The 16,446-nt window shown below is 56.9% G+C and overlaps 1 protein-coding gene across 1 annotated transcript; it reads right to left on the bottom strand.

The window, feature by feature from the left end:
* Positions 1-715: 715 nt before the first annotated feature.
* LOC147415386 (protein-cysteine N-palmitoyltransferase HHAT-like protein) lies at positions 716-7,989 on the bottom strand. Its single transcript, XM_086467342.1, has 7 exons — positions 7,884-7,989; positions 7,267-7,334; positions 6,777-6,890; positions 6,430-6,624; positions 5,383-5,592; positions 2,165-2,336; positions 716-840 (listed from the first exon to the last, which is right to left on the bottom strand). The coding sequence occupies exons 1-7, from the start codon at positions 7,987-7,989 to the stop codon at positions 716-718; spliced, it is 990 nt and encodes a 329-aa protein (XP_086323468.1).
* Between the last annotated feature and the right edge of the window lie 8,457 nt (positions 7,990-16,446).

A 16,446-nucleotide genomic window follows, 5' to 3' on the forward strand; every position in this document is an offset into this window, starting at 1 on the left:
TCGCTACCTATTTCAATGTCTAGAGCTTTACTTAGCATGACTAAAGGCCATCAGGTTTCGAATTTATTCCAGCCCCCTCTCCTTCTGTTTGGCATTTACTGTCAGCAAAAAAATAATCGAGTGCACCTTTGGTCTAGGAAAAACAATCAGTACAAACTTTCCAAGGCACACCCTCCGCTGAGTAATGGCCCTTTCTCACACCAAGGCAGCAACCATCCCGACCAAGTGCCAAAAGGCACGTTATGTCCCTTTGTGCAGCTTTACCTCCACGCCCGGACCCCCCGGGCGTGGACGAGGTGCATTAAGGACCGACAAAGGAGCAGAGCCCGGTGCCTCTGCACAGCCCGGGGCCTCCGGGGGCAGAAGGGCTGGCCTGGGGGCAACCTTTAGCCCTCCGGCCTACCTGGGTACCGCCTGAACACAGAGGGCTCTGCCACAGAGCTGCTGGGGGGACGACACAGGGGGTTCCCTCTCTCCCCCGCCCAACGCCCGCCTCGTCCTGCGGCCTGCCAGGGCCGCGCTGCCTCTCCCTCCGGCTGCGCCTCCTGCTCCCGGCCCGGCCGCGGCCCCACGCGGTTCCCATAGCAACAGCGGCCCCGCCGGCGACAAGAGCAGGGGAAGGGCAGGGCCGCGCATGCGCCGAGCGCGGGACGTCACCGCCCGAGGGGCGGGGCTGGCGGCCTTCCCCTCAGCCCGGCCGCCAGGACAGTTGCCCTCAGCCGCCCCGGAGGCGCCACCAGGCCGCGGGGCCCGTAGCAAGCCCGGTCCCTCGGGGATCCGGCTGTGCCCGGGAGGGAAGCGGCTCCTCAGCCCGCCCCGGGGTGGGCAGGAGAGTGGCAGCTGCAGGAAAAGGCCTGTGCGCGGTGGAGGGGCGGCTCCTCATGCCCAACCCCCCCCCCGCCAATCTCAAGCCCGGTGAGGGAGACGTGCCAGGGCGAGCAGTCGAGGAGAGCAGGAATGTACCGGCTCGGGGTGCCCTTTCCAGTAGCGCTGCTACAAACAGAAGCTCAAATGCCTCCATCTTGGTGGGATTCAGCTCACAGATTAAGGGCCACACAGTGCCTCGATGTGAGCAGTGCCTGAGCTCCCACCATGGACCAGGTAGATCTGGTCAATACAGGCAGCAGAGCCTGCAGAGGAGCTCAGCTCCCTCGGGAGTAACACACATGCTTGGTCAATCCACCCAGGTCTCTTAGGACATCCTAAATCAATGCTAGTGCCATCCTAGCTGCATTAGGATTTTCTCCTGGCCTCCAGCTGCCACTCTGGAGAGACATGGGCGTCCTCCTGCTTGTCTGCTGTCCGTGTGGATGTCAGATACGCTGTGGCATCTGAGATGCTGCCATCAGACGTGTATTTGGCCAGCTGAAATCCTCCATCCAGCTGCCAGCTGAATGCCAGTGTTGCTACCATGACTCATCCGGGGAGTTTGGCTTCTGGAGGTCCCTAGTCCAGCCCTGCTCAGAGAACAGCCCACTTTAAAGGGAGATTAGGTTGCTCTCTACCTTGTTCATTTGAGCATTGAGTATGTCTATTTTTGGAGAATCCATAACCCCTCTGGGCCTCTGTTGCAGTGTTTGACCACTCTGTGAAAAACATTCCTCACATGCAATGAGGCTTTGCCTTGCTGCTCCTTGTTTGCTGTGTCCCGCTTCTTCCCTTCCAGCCTCCAAGAAGAGCTCACCTTCTCTGTAACCCTCTGTTAGCCAGTTGAAAACAGCAGCTACAACTCCCCTGAGCTGCTCGCTGTGCACCCTATGCCTGGGACCATTTCAGTGGCTCACAAACACCCGTAGTGGGTGGCCACCTGGGAAGGCATCTGAGATAGCAGATGTACCTCTTGCAACAGCATAGGGCTGGTTTTTTTGGAGGTGCTGAGCTACCTTCCAGTCCAAAGGCAATGGGAATGGCTTGATGCTCAGCCTCTTAAACCCGGAGCTAAACAATTTACACTTGGACCCGGGGAGAATGTCAGCCCAACACCATCTGCTTTCTAGGGCTCCAGCTCTGTGTATTGTCCACGGGAAGAAGAGGGGCTTTGCTCAAACCTGCCCAACATAGGCATTGCCAAAGCCTCTCAGTAGGGATGGATGGAGATCTGGATCACCCACCGCTGCCTCGAAGCTGAGTACAGGTGTGAATGTGTCCAAGCACGGCCACTCACCCAAGGACCAGTCCGAGAGTCGGTTCATGAACTTCAGGTCAGAAGGGAGGGTGAGGATGGAGAAGAAGTGGAAGAAGATGTCCACAGCAATGATGGCCCCTACTTCGAGGAGGGCATGGACCCGGATATGCCTCATCTCGTCGTCTTTGCGTCTTAGCTCTTGGGTGCTCACCTGCCGGGATGGCAAACCAGGAAAGGGCTGAGCTAAGAGACAGGATGGACAGTGTGTTCCTCCATCCAGAGGAGCAGTCAAGGTCCAAATGGGGACCGAACACTCTCCTTTAGAAATCACACCATGGACTATGTGGCCCGAATCTCCATTGATTAAGGAAGACCCAAGGGACTAGCTCAGGTGAACCCATCCACAAGGAGCAGGACATGTCCCACCCACAGCATCCCTCCAACACCCCCACCTCAGTGCTGAGCACGGCAGCAACGCGCCTCCTGGAGCACCCTCCTAGCAAAGGCTGTTCCCATCACTGGCGTTTCCAGCAGAGCAGGCACATGGTGTGACACAGCAGTGACAGGTCTGGCTGTACCTAAGGGACCCTAGGTGGGGTGAAGACCGTACTGACCGAGGAGCTGGGGTTTATGCTCTTTCTGCAGGGACATGCTTAGAAAGTCAACTTTGCTTAAGGGCGGCCCCTTGCACAAGTCACCCAGAGGGAGCAAATGCTCGTACTCATCACATCTACAGGGCGCCACAGCCTGTAGGGAAGGGCATCCACATGCCCAGGAGAGGCTGGGAGCAGTGCTGGAATCCCACCTGACAGCTCTGCCAGGGCTGGATGTGTATCTTTGGCCAGGGTCACTTGGGAGGAGGAGGAGGAGAATAACTGGTGGTCTCTGGAGCTTCTGCTGCAGAGGCCTGCTGTAAATGAGAGGGAGAGCTGCTGGAGGAGCCATCCTGAATCGGTTGGGACCTGATCAATGGGGATTTTGTCTCTGCTGTGTCTTGTACAAACAGGGGCCGGGCTTTGCCTCCAGGAGTTGTCATGTCTCTGGCCGTTGTAATATAAAAAATCATCAGAGCGAGCTTTCAGGATTACACCGGGCAGACTGATGTCCTCACTTCCCCGCATCGCTGTAAAAATTGCTGCTCTATTCAAAATCCTCTTATGTTTATTACTTTCCCTTTATTCCCTGCAAGAGGTGGGAGCTCTCCCGACATAATCTGCAGGCTGCCGCACCAGCCCCATCGTCAAATCCAGATGATTCCTGAGAATTAAAGCCTTTGCCAGATTTTTTTTGTGTGTGTGTCTGTTATATGCCAAGTGCTTTAAGGACACAAAGAGGCTGCTGGACTCTAAGCTGGAGGAGAAGCTGAGGGAGGACAGACTCTGGCATGGAGATGTGTGGGAGGACATGGAGCCCCCCTTTCATAGAATCATGGATCATTTAGGTTAGAAAAGGTATTTAAGATCATCGAGTCCAACTGTTAACCTAGTACTGCTGAGTCGACCACTAAACCATGTCCCTAAGTGAAATACCTCCAGGGATGGTGACTCAACCACTGCTCTGGGTAGTGACAACCTCTTCTGTGAAGAAATTTTTCCTAATGTCCAATCTAAACCTCCCCTGGTGCCACCTGAGGCTGTTTCCTCTTGTCCTCCTGTCTGCGTGTGGTGGCAGCACTCTGCCACCATCCCCGTGGGATCAGGGAGGTGTCCCCCACACTTGCAGCCCTACAGAAGTGAAATAATTCCCTTGATCCTAGTAAGGAAGATGCTTTTCAGCTCAAATGGGGCTGAGCAAGCCCTGGTACAGATGAGTTCCCATCACACAAGGTCTCCACCAGGATGCAGCACCAGTAGGAGCCAAAAAGACACAGATCTGCCCCCTAACTGGGTCAGACTCCATCTACCTGCCCCTGTAATTGCTGTTGGGCAATTAGGAATTCACCCCTAAAATTAGCTGCGGCTCCAGCAGTGCAGGGGGGCATCTAACCAGGAGATGGCAGTGGTGGCCAGGCCAAGACAGGACCCTTAGCTGGGGCATGGCAAAGGGGTTGTGGAGTTAATCCTTGTCCCTTTGGGGTGAGCGTTTTAAGCAGCAGAGGCGGGAATTGCTCATTAAGTGGCTAGAGACATCCAGGTTTGGGGCTGTGCAAAGGAGCCCAAAATAAAACCCCCTCCAGATCAAGCCATGTAGAAGCGGTGGGAGTTCAGGTCTTGGGGACAGGAGGAGTTGAGGTCTTGGGGACAGGAGGAGTTTAATGCCCTGATTTACAGATAACTGGCTGCAGCGTTAGGAGAAGCCAGGGCTGCACGTTTCATAGGAACGACTGATGGAAACTGGGGAAGGAAGAGGAATATGGGATGAGGACAGCACCCCAGCGCACTGTAAACCCTCCAGAGGGGCTTGGACAGTGGGACTGCTGGAGCCACGCTCAGCTGGACTTCAGCCTGACAGATAAGACATGACTGGAGAGATGAAGCCTTAGGATGAAGCGTTTCTTCCAGCAGGTTGGGGAGAAAAGCCCATCAGTGGCCTGGCCATCCCTAGCACTCGTCTGCTGAGAATGGGCTGCCAGTAGACTCAGTGCACCACCAGCATCCCTTGTGGGGGACACCAGCGCTGACCTTATGATCTCTAGAGTCAAATGGGTCACCAGGGTATTTCATGAAGAGCAGAGGAAGCCCCTGGTTGCTGAAAGACAGCCTGGCACCCAATCTTACTTATTTCTAGAGAAATAACTTCAGATGAAGACACACAGACCATGCCTGGAAATTCATGCTTGTTGGGTGAACCAGCAGGATGGAAATGTGAGGCTGACCTTGCTGTCACACCCACCAGCATGCAGAGGTCCCACAGATGGGCACCACACGTCTGGCTCTCACCGTGGCCTCCCGGCACCGCGCAGTGGGGCAGCATGGAGCTGCTGGGGTGACAGCGCATGGAAACTGAGGCACCGAGCAGTGCAGGTGCCCAGCGAGCAAGGACATGAGCTGAACCCTCCCCTCCTCATCCCAGTGTGATGCTTTCACCACAGCAACGTCTTCCCCTCTGAACAGATCAGCGGCCCAAAACCCAAAAAAGAAGGTTGATGCCCCTCCACACAAAAATCACAGCATCATGGCACAGACTAGGTGACCACAAGAAGCTCTACAACCATTTGCACCTTCACTGTGGCAGAAGATGGGGTTTTGCAGGCATTAAACCCAAGCAAATACATGCAGGGAGAGGTCCTCATCCAGCCCTGCCTCAGGAGCACTCACCTGGGCATGGAACTGGTCAAACGTCATGACGGGCCCGAAGAAGAAGAATGGGAGGTAGAAGTTGTACTTGAGGAGGTCGAAGATGGAGTAGATGCCCTCTTTCCTCTCAGAGCTCTCAAGTGCAAAGCTCATGCAGCGCATGATGGTGAAGCCGCTTCCTCCGTAGAAGAGGACATCTTGAAGATCAAAAGCTCCAGTTACAAATCCGCTCTGGATGAGAAACAAATAGTTACCACCAGGAACGCGGTGTCGCTTCTGTGCTCCCTTGCTTTGTGGAGGACATCACTCCTGGGGCAGCTGGCAAAGCCTCTAATTACCCTCTGACACCAAGTGTCCCTGGAGCTCATAAGCCTTGCTGTTGGAAAAAGAAAAAAACTGGGGCTCGATTTCCCAGCTGGCTCCTGCATCCCGGAGGAGATGGGAAGTGGTGGATCCTCTTGGCCACGTCTTCACCAAGCAGCTGTGGGCCACGTAGGCTTTGGTCTGGGGTGGGAATGTCCCCCTCCCCAGGGAGTGAAGAAAAGCCAGCAGAAGCCTGATGGAGAGGGGAGGGGAACGCATATCAGGAGGTAAGCAGCAGGCAGGGAGAGGCAGCACTGTCCTTCAGAGGGACTGAATAGCTTTATAAGGTCCTTCCTGGGCTTCTCTCCACCCACCAGTGAAAGTCTTAACTGGGCAGAGAGCTAAGAGATAGGTATGGGCATCACTGAACCCATCCCAGCACCATGTTACGGATGGGGAAGCTGAGGCACGGGACAGGAACACACCTTGCCTGTCTGACAAGCTGTTGCCTAAGCAACAAGGAGGATTCAGGTGTCCTGAGCTTTGGCCCAGCATGAAGCCACCAAAACATGACATAGTCCCCGTGTGATTATTCCCAAGCAGCACAAAGTCCCCTCCTTCTGAAACCCTGTGGGAGATCTGAAGTAGCCAGAAGAAGTGCCTGGGGTTTGCGGGTGCCACAGGAACCCTCCTTGGAGATAAACCCAAGGAGATGGACACAAGTGGGCTGGAAATGAGGCAGAGATGGCCCGAGACAGCCCCTACCTGCCACGAGCTGAATGGCTCCACCTTGAAGGAGGCGAGACAGCAGAGCCCGGCCACGTAGCAGAGCCACTTCTGCTTGGCCAGCGCGACGGAGTAGAGGACAAGGCAGTGGGAGAGGAGGATCATCAGGTAGACGAGCCCCATGCTGCCCAGCACGGCCGAGACCCCGTAGAGCATGTACACCACAGCCCGGTGCTGTGAGGAGAGAGCGGTCCCGACCCGTGGTCAGCGTGGTGAAAACCCCGACCCTGCTCCCGCCCATCCCAGAACATCCTTCAACCCCCCCTCCGCAGGTCCCAGGTCACCCTTGGTGCTTTCAGATCCATCCCACCACATCCCCGGCTCACCTGCGGCACCGTCATGGAGCAGATCTTGCCGAAGAGGACGTGTCCCGAGAGGGCGAAGATGATGACGTTCCTGAACGAGGTGAACCACATCACCCACTCGAAATCGGCCACGTCCTGCGGGAGCAGCACCGGGTGCCTTACTGCCCCCAGCCCTCGCACCCCTGCCCCAACACCCGTCTGGAGGGGAAACCAGACCATTTCCAAAGCCTTTTCTTCCCGTTTTCCACCCAAGGGCTCCCGAGCACCCCAGCTTGGTCATAAAACCCCAGGAGAGATGCGCAGAGGTTGCTCGTCTCGGTGCGCACAAAGCAGAGCATCCACGGTGCTGCTCAGGATATTCTCCTGACTGGTTCTTTAGGGAGAAAAATAGAAGTCACGTGGACTTTGCAAAAAATACGTCAGCAGCAGAAAAACCAGCTCTGCTTCTCCAGCGGTCAGCACCGACCGTGTCACCGGTAACTAGAAAAGACCGAGTCCTTCCTCCGCTTACCATCTTCCTGCCGAAGTAGTGCCAGCCCGGCTTTATGCCGTCCCGAAAAGCTTTTCTGTTCATGCTGTCTGCAAAAGAACCAGAGTTATGGGGAAAGAAACAGCTCTGGGAAACGGGGCCTGGGTTTTGGCAAAGCAGGGAGCCTTCCTCACCGCGATGATGAGCCGTCAGGGCTCAAACAACCCATCCCCAAAGCGCCTAATTCCCGTAGATAACCACAGGAGTCAGGAACCTCGATTTCTGCAAGAATTTCCAGCAAAGCCTTTTCGCAGTGCCCATCCCAGGGACCCTAAGCTGATCCCATGAAATTTTCTGGGTTTTTTGGGCTTCCAGATGAAGCATTGGGGAAGCAGCCCTGTGTAGGCAGGGTGGTTGCCTGGAGAGCTGTGACGTGCCACAGCCTCTTGCCCTGAGCCACAGAAATGGGGACAAGGGGGCAACCGGGCAAAAAGGCCAAAAACTCTCTTGGAGCCTTGCAAAAGATTCCCAAGTCGTTCTCTGCCAAAATTAAATCCGGGGATCTGCTGTTGGTATCGACAGCTGTAAAAGCAGCCGCCTGACATCCATCCTCCCTCCCAGGGCCCCCTCCAGCGGGGGGATGAGGTGGGGAGCGTTACCTCTGGAAGCTTCAAAGATCCCACTGCCGCTGTACACCACAGCGCACGTCACGGTGAGAGCATAAAACCCCAGTTCGTAGCTGGGGAGCATCGTTTTAACCCCCATGGTGGCAGGTCAGCGCCCCAGCTGGTGCAGGGGATCCAGACCTGGGAAAGAGAAGGAGGAGAGGAAAGTAAACCAGGGGTGGGAGCTCACCTGCCCCTCCCACACCCTAAATTGCTGCTGGTCCTCAGCAGCTCTGCTTTGTGGGCTTCCTTGAAGGCCGGGAGCTGAAGAGATGGAGAAGACGGTAACACCTGGGACACAACTCAGGTGTGAGGAAAGAGGTTGCTGCTGAACCCTGCTGCAAAACCCACCCAGGAGCCAGGATCTGGGGGCAGCTCAAGCAGGAGATCCTGATAAAAAGGCTCTTCCCAGCAAGTTGCATCCGTCCCAATGTTCAGAGATGCTCCGGGATGCCAGCTCCCCAGGATGGGGTTCCTCCAGTGTGTCTCTGATGTCCCCTCTTAATTGGATCCTTGGAAGGGCTCCGGGATAGAGCACAAAGATGCCCGTGCTGGAGGGGATGGGATGGGATGGGATGCCCCTATTCCCCTGCCGTGGGCTGCTGCTCGCCTTCTCCTGGGATTTTGCCCAACCTTGAGCTCTTGAGGGGGCTCCTAAAGCACCGTGGTCCCAAAGTGCTCCCACCCCCGAGCCTTAGGGCGGGCGAGCCCCCCCCGCCCGGCATCAGCGGAGCTCGGAGGATGCCGACGCTCAGCCCCGCAATTAGCCCTGGGCTAATGACTCCCGTTAAGGCTAATTAACGCCGGCGCGACGTGCCTTTCAGCCCGCCCCGAGCTCTGCAGCCTGTCCGGCAGCTGCTAAAAACGCAATTCGGGGTTGGAGCAGGGGGGGCGGGGCGGGGGCGGGGGCAGAGCATCCTCCTCCGGCACCGCCACCCACTCGTGAGCATCCCCCGCGGGTGGGAGGGGGGACCCTGCGAGCGGCGCGGGGCGCTTCGAAGGGATTAAAGAGCGAAACTCTTGCTTTTAGGCAGCAGAAAAAGGCGAGCCGGTCACCCTCTGCTTTCCCATCCGCATCGCAAAGCTTTTATTTATTTATTTATTTATTTTCTGATTTAAATTATTTTTTAATATTTTTTTGTTGTTGTTGGTTGTTGAGATTTTTAAAGGGGGGCGGGTGTCGCTGGTAGGGATGCGGGGTGACCCCATTTTATCCCTAGCACTAGGAAAAAAAAAAAAACGCTTTTCCCTGTGGGAAGGGCCAGCCCTGGGCTGGACTCAGCCCCCGGGAGGTGGGGGGGGTGGGGGTCGCCCTGCGGCCGCTTCCCCCCCCCCCCCCCCCTCCGTGCGGGGCCGCTGCGGGCGGGCGCGCTGCCACCTCCCTGCGGTCCCCCTGCGGCGGGAGGGCACCCACGGAGGTGGCTTTCAAGAGGTGTTTCTTTTTGTTCTCCCTCCTTTCCACGCTTTTCAAGGCTTTTTTTTTTTTTTTCCTTTTTTTTTTTGTGGGGAGGGGGCATCCCGCAAATGGGGCGTGTGTGGGGGGGGGGTGTTTAACGGTCCCCGGTCGCCTGCGGTGGGCGAGGGGTGCTGGCAGGGGGGACCCTTCGGACAATTTTAACTCCTGATCGCTCCGGGGTTGCAGTGTCAGGTGCAGGGGAGGGGTTCCCCAGCGCAGCCCCCCCCCAAAAAAGCTCTGAGCAGCCGCGGGGCAGCACCATCCTCATCCTCACCCCCCCTCCCCAGTCCCCTCCACCGCCCCCGGCCAGGCGCTGGGAGCGGGCAGAGGTGACCAAAACCCCCTGGAACTGCGGGAACAGCGTGTCCCCAACCCCAGTGTGACCCCCACACCCCACACCCCCCCCCCCCAGCTACTGACCTTGAGCCCCGGGGCCGCGGGTGGAGGTGGGTGAGGGTGCGGGGATCCAGCGTCCGGCACCGCGATGGGGGGGCTGGGGGGGGGGGGGGGGGAGCGGCGGGGACCGATGGAGGATTTGAGGGGGGCTGTTTGTCCTACAGCATCCCTCAGCCTGGCTTTGGGGGGGCGGGGTGGGGGGGTGGGGGGGAAGGCTGAAGGAGGGGTGCCGTCCCCCTCGCTTTGCCCCTGGAGGAAGTTTGGCCGGGAGTGGAGCGGAGCAGGCGGGAGGTATTTTTATTTTAGAGCAGCACTGCAGAGGGGGGCTGGTTCAGGAGCCGTCTGTCACGGCAGCTGCTTGGAGAAGACCTGTGCTGGCTGCCAAAGCTCACCCCGGGCCAGGGAGCACGGCCCAGGGCTGGCCACAGGAGCCCCGGGCCACGGTAGCCCCTCCACGAAGGGACAAGCTCCCTCCCAAGGGGTGTCTCTCGGTGTCACCACTTTGAGCCTGGCAAAGGAGCAGGTAGCCCCCCCGTCGCTGTGAGCAAGAGGGGAGGCAGCTATCACCTCGTGGGGCTGGGGAAACTGAGGCACGAAGCCAGGAGGTGCAATTCCTCCCCTGGTTCGGGCAGTGTTTAAATCGGCGCGGGGCTGGGAGGTCGCAACATCTCTGCAAACCATCTCGGGGCTCGTCTTCTTGCATCCACAACCAAACCAGGGGTTAGGAAGGGGCTGGGATGGGTTGTGGCCTCTGTTATTTCAGGATGGACAAACGCAAGTTGGCCAAGAACGAGTCAACCCAGCGTCAGGTCCGTCCCCGTGTCCTGCACGAAGCTCTTTCTACCAAACCCCTACGAGATTTGGGGCGAGCTCATGCTGGGGCTGATGTCCCTGAGTATCTCCTGGGCTGTCTGTGGGGTTGGGGGAGAGAAACAAGGCAGATGACCCTGGATTTTAGAAACATTTCCATGGGTTCTCTGCTTTGGGGTGAGAGAAGTCGCGTTTTGGGGCTCCAGGGGGAGGATCTCCAGAATGGGAGCCCCTTGGGCCAGCCCAGCTTTGCTGGCGCATTGCCCACCAACGAAAAGGCTACCAGCGTTTTTCACTCGATGTGCAGAGAGAGAAGCTCTCCGTAGAAAGCCTCGGCGATGGCTGTACGGCCACCACCTTCAGCACCTAACGAGCCACTTTAATTTGCAGCAGCCGGGGCAGGATTTGGCTGCCTGCCCCTCGGATGCCCCGGAGCTCCAGCCTTCCTCCTCCTGCCGCAGCTCCGTCCCTACCCAGGGACTTTGGCTCTTCAGACCTCGGCCTAATTGACTGTGTGCTTCGAGGCGGAGTAATTAAGAGGTTGGTGCAGATAAGCGCAGCGAGACACGACTGTGCCCTTGTGGAGGGCAGGGGATTATGGCCACCGGCCAAGGAGCCTCGGCAGGAGGGAAAATCGTGTCCGTCCCCCCCACCAGCGGGTGCAGACGGACGGACGTCGGCTCGCCGCGATGGAAGGCAACGAGCAAAGGGGCACCGAGGGACCGACAGGTCCCCGTCACCTTCCCTGCCTCCCAAACCCACTCACCCCCCACGCAGAAACCAAAACCAGCCCCGAAATCCTTCTCGCCGAGTGCTGGAAGCACAATGGGCCCCGTTGTGTAGCCACGGGGCTGGAGGCGGTGGGGATCTCGTTTTTGGGGACACGCGGGACGCCAAGGGGGGCTCCAGGGAGCACGGCCCCATCGTGCTGCTCCTGCTGGGCACTGGTATCCAGAGAGTTATGGGCTGATGCTGAATTTTTCTTTTCCATTTTTCCTTTTAATCCTGAGTAATTTGTTATCTTGCTGGATTGAAAGTGCAACGTAGGTGGAGGGCTGGGTGGTGGTTTTTCATGAGGCTCTGGGAACTGCGGTGATAAAAATCATTTAGCTTTAATTTATAGATATTATAAAAAAAAATTAGAATAAACCCCCCCCCCCCGCTCTTCATTTCTAATATAAGAAGATTTATTTTTAATGTGACCAGCGCGCCTTCCGCTGCACAGGGGACGCCTCCGTGTTTTATTGCCCCCGTGCCGCTGCTTTACGACGAAGGGCTGTTTATGGCTGCGAGCTGGTTTTAAAGGTAGTTGTTTGTTTTTTTTTTTCCCAAACATTTGGTGGGTTGCTGGAAGTTGTGGCAGAGAAGCTGAGGCCAGGCCCCTCTTTGGTGTCTGAGAAAGGGAGCAGGGAAGGTGGCGGGGTTCGAGGAAAGGCGCTTGGCTCCGTCCCAGCAAGGCACGGCACGCCTTGGCGATGGGGACGCCAAAGGAGCCTCCTGCTGGCTGCTTGCTCCTGCCCTGGGCTGCTGGAGCTGGGAGGAACTGGAAAGCGAGAGGGTTATAATAACCCACACGGGGTGTTTTGTGCTGCCTTAGGTTGCCCCATCGGGTTCCCCATGTTGGGAACACGCCAACCCCACCAGGACCTCGGCAGGCCCCTCCCTGCTAGCAGGGCAGCTCAGGAGAGGTGGATGTGTGCCCCATCCATCCATCCATCCATCCATGATCACCCCCAGAAGGGCTCTGCCTGTCCCCCATGGCACACGCCAACCCCATCAAACATCCCAGGACCTCCTTCCACCACCCTGGAGGAAAAAAAAAAAAACCTCTGAAGAAGGCTCCCACCACCTGGCGGGGACAACCCAGCTGCCAACTGCCTTCAGCTCCTCTCTTCACGATCCCCTCCCGCTCTCGAAAGCAAAAATGCCCCAATTAGGTCAACGCTGCCGCGGGAGGACCCCGCTCCTCCTCTCGCCGTGCCCCGCAGAGAACTATTCTGGCTCATGAGCTGCTCCAAAGCCCAGGACGTCACCCCCTGCCTGCGGATGGGTTTCGGAGCTGTAAGGGGAGACGCGTGGGGATCGAGGTGGCATTTGTCGAGCGAGGCCGCCCTGTCCCGCGGGGGCTCGGAGGGGAGAGGATGAAGGGAGAAACCCAACACTCCTCTGGGCTCAGTCGTGGCTTAATTTAGAGCACGGGGGGGGGGGGGGGAGGCGCTCTCGCTGGGGTGTTTTTCCATTTAAAGCCGAACCTCGTCGCTTTTGTCAAGCACGGGGCGAGGGCCCTGCGGCTTGCAGGGCAGAAGCAGCTGCTGGGCTGCGGCTGCCGGAGGGGTTGGCAAAGCAATTTCCAAGCGAGTTGCCCTTTGCCACCAGCTTTTCCCCCCGTTTCGGCCTGCAATCTGTCTCCTCCTCGCACCTCCGTCGCGCTTTGGAGCCTCGGGGAGGGCGCGAGCCACCCGCAGCCCCAATCTACTGATACGGGAAAGCAGAAAATATCTGAAAATAGTCTTTTTGAAATACGTGATACGCTTTAGTCTCTGCAATGTTAGCTCGCTAGCCTTGTCTTTGGTAAACAAGAGTGTAACCCCCTGCCCCTTGGCAGGGCTTCAGTAGGGTCTTTATCCCTCCAAGGCCTGCTTCATTGTGCTCCAGTAGGGTCTTGATCCCTCCAAGGCCGGCTTCAGTGTTTTAGGTGAGATGGGGACGGGGGAGGAATTGTCTTTGTGCCACAGACCGTGACCACGGAGGGGGATGTCGCCTTGAGCTGTGGTCGCGGGGGGAGACCCTGCCCAGCTGCCCCTGAACCGCCCACTCTGGACGATGGGTTCAAAAGGACAATCGTGATGAAGACCATCGAGGAACTCTTACTCCCTCCCCAAGACCACCAAAAGACCCCCGAAGGGGAAGACTGCGCCTGCGCAAGGGGGAAGAGATCTAATTGACATCCGAAGCGGGACAGAGTGATAAATATGGAAATACGTCAGTTTTGTTGCTTTAAATAGGAGGCAACGCCCGCGGCTCGGGGTGCAGCATCCTTAGGGCACCGGACCCTCGCTGCACCCAGCGCTGCAGGGCTGTAATAACCAGACCTGCTCCACAATCCACTGGGATGGCGGAATTCTTGCGCAGATCACTACGGCTCCAAACGGGAGCCGTTACGGTGGGATGGGCTGTGACCTGCTGGCTGGTCCGGGGCCACTCGGCCGAGCGGAGCCCAGGGCAGGGAGAGCTCGCCCGTGGCGGCACCGTCTATATTTAACCGCACTAATGCAACTTAATTCACGGCCCGGCCCGCCTGGAAAGCCGCGCTCCTGCCGCGCCGGCTCTTCGCAAGGAAAACGATGACGATTCATCAAAGGTCGTTTATTCCCCGCGGGTCAGCTGTAGTTTTTAAAAATGGGATGCATCCGTCAGGCACTTTATGGCTGCTTTGTGGAAGGGCTCTGCCCAGCTCCAGGGCAGGAGACAACCTTTGGCTCAGCCCAAGTGTTGGGAGGACTCATATTTGGACCGTACATTAGCTAAAACCCGTCCAATTCCACACAAGGAGTGTCCGTAGCCTCAAATACTTGCAGCAAAATTCACCTGATGCTGTTCCTCACAGCTTAACTGCAGCCACCAGGCTGTGCCAGCGGTGCCGAGCGTTGTCACCACTAACCTGTCGCCACCAGTAGCTGCAATGAGAGGCTGGAAAAACTCAGAGCTTATCAAAACGTGGCCTGGGATGTGACTTTACAGCGGATGAAGGCTGTCCCAGTGAGGAAGCGCTGGGGGCTCACGCCGCTTTTATCTAGCAGAGGAAGGCGTAACGATGACTGGCTGCAAACTGCAGCCAGAGAAATTCAAGTGAGAAAGCAAAGCACGGGATTTTTTTTTCCACAAGGACAAACTTCCAAGGAAAACAGGGGGTTGTGGAGGTTTCAGACCAAGCCCAGTTACATCCCTGAAAGAAATGGTGTAGCTCAAACAGCACAAGCGTGCTGGAGAGATTCAGCTGGCTGAGGACCAGTGGTATGCGTTTGTGCAGGCAGGGAGAAAAGTATTTTCACTGATTTTCTTCTCTGAGTGATGGGCTGGGGGACGTGGGGCTGCTGCAGCCAGCTGAACTGGGGCTGCCGCTTCCAAAATCTGTCAGGGTTTCTTAACATTCAGCAACCAAACGACACGCGCTGCAAGAAAATCGGTCTCATACCTCGGAAACGGGGAAGCAGTTGCTGCAAGAGTCAGCATTCGAATTCAGCATGTGGAGGAGGGTCACTCTGTGGAAGCGCAGAGGGAATTTATTTCAAAACTAAGGTGAAAACTGAGAAGACCTGGACAATCTGGGCCGTGTTCAGACCCCTCCACTGCTCTGTGACGGGAGAGAGGTTGCACATTCCCATGAGAAGCAGTTACTTACAGGCACGGGCTCTCCAAATGAACTGTTTTACAGTGCCTTTAGTTCCTTCTTTGTCCAGGCGTGTGGCGGTGCTGTGTGTTTGTGCAGAAAAAAAAAATAGAGAAAACGCTTCTGTGCGACCCCAGACAAGCGTATGTTTAAAGAAATGAGTGTTGCAGCACTTGAGAAGAGGTTTGCACCGTGTGCTAGCGAGCCATATGCTAACACCTAGCACTCCCAGGTCCTTATCTGCCTTTCCTGCCTTGATTCACAGCCACCCCAGGAAGAATTTTGCTGGGGAGTGGCAGGAACTTCACTGCTTCGTCACAGAACAGGAGGCAAACGCTGGGCATGCATTAGAAAGGACAGAGAGGCAGATTGCCTCTCCTGCACTCCTGTGAAAACATTATTGATTCACACCGCTGCGCAGGCGAAACCAGAATCTCCAGCTCCAAGCTACCAGCCTGAATTTAGCAGGCACGGCATAGCAAAAGCTCCCCACCTCTGCCACAGCTCAGGCAGCTTTTCGACTCGCGAATGCAGGTCCTTCAAATACCTGATTTCTTTGGTCTGCTCGCCCTAGCCCACGCTACGTGATCATCGGGACGGAGCTGAACAGAGACGAGCCGCAGCTCACCTGAGTGAGACTCTGTCGGTCTCTCGCTCGAGGATTTACGATTCCTCGAGGTCACCGGGAGGACTGCAGGTTCAAGATGCCTTTTCCTGGGATGCTACCGGCAGGGTGAGCAGGAGGAATAGGGCAATGGACCCTTTTGGTCCCGGGAGAAACACCTGGTGGCTTTGCTGAGCTCCAGGCCAGCGCTGGGGGAGCAGAGCAGGGCTGTTAAGCACAGGGAGGGTTAACCCGCAGGTGCTGAGTTTATCCTCGGCTCCGTGACCTCCTCCATCAGATTCCATGAACTGTTTGAAGAGAGACTTAAGCAGGGAAAAAAGCCAGGGACGACACCACCCTCACCGCCTCTGGAGCGACTCCTGCTCTCTTTTTCCACCCTGCCTTGGTGGAGTCAGGACGCAGTCGCCGTTCTGGGGAAGGGAGCAGCTGGGGTTAAAGTCTGACCCACTCCACGCTCACAAAAAGAGGCTGACAGAGCAAAGCAGGAAAAGAAAAGCTTTCAAGCCGTTCCACCGAGGAACAAAGCAGCACTCTACCAAAACGACCAGCTCTCCATTTGCTTGTAATCCCCAAGGCTAGCCCTCCGCTGGCAGGCTGCATGTTAACGCCTCATTAGCTTGCTCTTGGTGTTCTCCCCGTGCTGCAAGAGAAAAGGACGGAGAGGCAAGGGCTTCCAGCACCTCCAAAAGTCCCTCCGCTACTGCGTGGAGGACCTGCCTGCGTTCTGTTAGCGGTTCTTCCTAGCGAGAACAAGACCTGCCTGACGGATGAATGCAAAAATAGGGAGTTCATCACCCGGATGGCAAGTTGTCGTACGGAAGGAGCTGGATTTAAGGGAGGTCTGACTGATGGCAGAGGTAATCTGCACAGGTTTCAGTGG

This window comes from Leptosomus discolor, chromosome 6, assembly GCF_034619465.1.
Source record: "Leptosomus discolor isolate bLepDis1 chromosome 6, bLepDis1.hap2, whole genome shotgun sequence".
NCBI classification, from domain to species: domain Eukaryota; kingdom Metazoa; phylum Chordata; class Aves; order Leptosomiformes; family Leptosomidae; genus Leptosomus; species Leptosomus discolor.